General features: G+C 37.6%; 1 protein-coding gene across 1 annotated transcript; it reads left to right on the top strand.

Moving 5' to 3' along the window:
• Positions 1-5: 5 nt before the first annotated feature.
• On the top strand, positions 6-446 carry LOC123964914 (leukocyte elastase inhibitor-like; the record flags this gene model as incomplete). The annotated part of the gene is made up of 1 exon (XM_046041577.1): positions 6-446. A coding segment is annotated over one exon (327 nt), but the record flags the coding sequence as incomplete, so codon positions are not given.
• Between the last annotated feature and the right edge of the window lie 1,711 nt (positions 447-2,157).

Genomic DNA, 2,157 nt, shown 5'->3' with positions numbered 1-2,157 from the left:
TCGTTCACCTGCCCAAGTTCAAGCTGGAGGAAGACTACGAGCTGAATGAGCCTCTGGCCAAACTAGGCATGACAGATGTGTTCTGTGAGCCGAAGGCCGATTTGTCTGGCATGAACGGTGAGAGAGGACTCTTCCTGTCTACAGTAGCCCACAAGGCCTTTGTGGAGGTGAACGAGGAGGGGACGGAGGCGGCTGCAGCCACAGCAGGCATGGTAGCATTTTGTATGTTGAGGGAGGAACACTTCACAGCGGACCACCCCTTCCTCTTCTTCATCAGGCACAATAAGACCAAGTCCATCCTCTTCCTCGGCAGGTTCTCGTCTCCTCAGTAGACTGAACCAGCGGAGGAAGATGTTGGGCCAATTTAGATTTAAAAAATGCAAAATCCTTGAATTGAAGGCTTTATTTTCTGTGATGCTTTGCTAATTAAAGGACTGTATTTCTGACCTCTCTTTGTACTGAATTCATGGATGTAACTATTCAAACAATGAATGAGTTACAGTTTTGAATTATTAGTGGGTTATAATACTGGACTGAATTCAGTGATCAGCCAATGTAAGTGATAAATAAAGCTTCTGGGTTTTAAAGTGAGTACATTGCTTTAATGGAGACAATCAGAGTTTTCATAAGGGCTGTTTCTTCAGTCGATAGTTCCAGTAAAGTGTGTTCGCAGTGAGGTCTGTGCATTATCCAGAGGAACCTGGGATATTTCTTGAAAAACAAACTGCAGATGAGATTTTGAAATGCAATTTTGAATGCTTATGCACTCCATTTACTGCATTTGTATTGGAGTGGCAGCAAAAATAAAATAAATAAATAAAATATTTCAAAACCTCAGTGGGCAAAACAACACGTGAGTTTAAATACCAAGGTGGAAGGAGGAAAATGTTCTCTGTAGTTTGGCTAAACGGATCATAAAGTATATTTCAAGCTTTGTGTTATTTATGACTAACAGATCAACGCTCAATTTTTATGGATAGAAATCATTGTAACGTGTAAAAAATAAAAGCAGAAGAAAAATGAATGGTGATGATGATGGTTTTAGTATGTGGTATTATATGACTTCACTAAGCTGATAATAAAAAAATTTGGAATGTGGGAGTCAAACACTCAACCGAAACCAATACAGATAAAGTTGTAAGAAAGCATTCTAGCCAAATGATAAGTCAGCAGCAAAATATGCACACACTGAGATGGGTCTGTATATCCTGTTAACTGTGCTTCTGTCAACAAAAATGTGTTTCTGTGACACAAATATTTAGTACCTACAGCATTAATACAAACATTGCTCCACCACCATGTTCAGAAGCTGTTTTAAAAGTACATATTGTATTTGTGGGCCAACACTAACCAAATTAAAAACAAGATAAATGCATTCTGCAAGCACAAATTTGTTTTAGCAAATACATTTATTTTTAAAGCAGTTCTAGAGAGTTCGGTGCCTGTAGTCGTCTGCATTAGAAAATGCATACAGATATATCTGTTCTAAAAAGTACAGGAGCATGGGCGGTTTGAAAAATATAAAGAAAAGCTTTGACAAAGCAGTTTGCTGTTTTTTCTGAGAAAGAGGTAGTTTTAGGGTAAAAACAACATTGGGAACATTGTTGTTCTGGATTCATGCATAGAATATTTCCTGAAAGAAAAAAAAGGAAGTTGTATAAAGTCAACTACTTGTTTTCTTTTTTAAAAGTAATTTATTGATTCATAGATCATTGCAGTAACAAAAATGCAAAAGATACAGATATTCAATTACATTTTACATTGCCAGAAGCACAAATTAAATTCAGTTCTTCTAAAATATTAAAACGTTTTATTGCTTTTTTGTTTTTGTAGAGCTCTAGTGTGGCGCAGTAGTGTTTCAGTTCAGCTACAAATCAATTAAAGCAGGGTTTGGATCCAGTCCATTTTGAACTATAGCTGCACAATATAGGCCTAGCTAATATTGTCTGGACCATGAAGTACAAAATATAACATGAAATCAAATACACAAGTCAACAACTTTTCTGTTATGACCAGACAAAATACAAAAACGTGTTCTTGCAGAAACAAACGTCTCGGGTTACGTATGTAACCCTGGTTCCCCGAGAAGGGGAACGAGAGACTGCGTCGGTTACGACACTATGGGAACGCCTCTAGGCGAAGCAGGTCTGAACGTGA

This window comes from Micropterus dolomieu, unplaced genomic scaffold, assembly GCF_021292245.1.
Source record: "Micropterus dolomieu isolate WLL.071019.BEF.003 ecotype Adirondacks unplaced genomic scaffold, ASM2129224v1 contig_6300, whole genome shotgun sequence".
In the NCBI taxonomy this organism is placed as follows: domain Eukaryota; kingdom Metazoa; phylum Chordata; class Actinopteri; order Centrarchiformes; family Centrarchidae; genus Micropterus; species Micropterus dolomieu.
The sequence above is the reverse complement of the archived record's forward strand: the minus strand, read 5'-3'. Positions and strand labels throughout refer to the sequence as shown.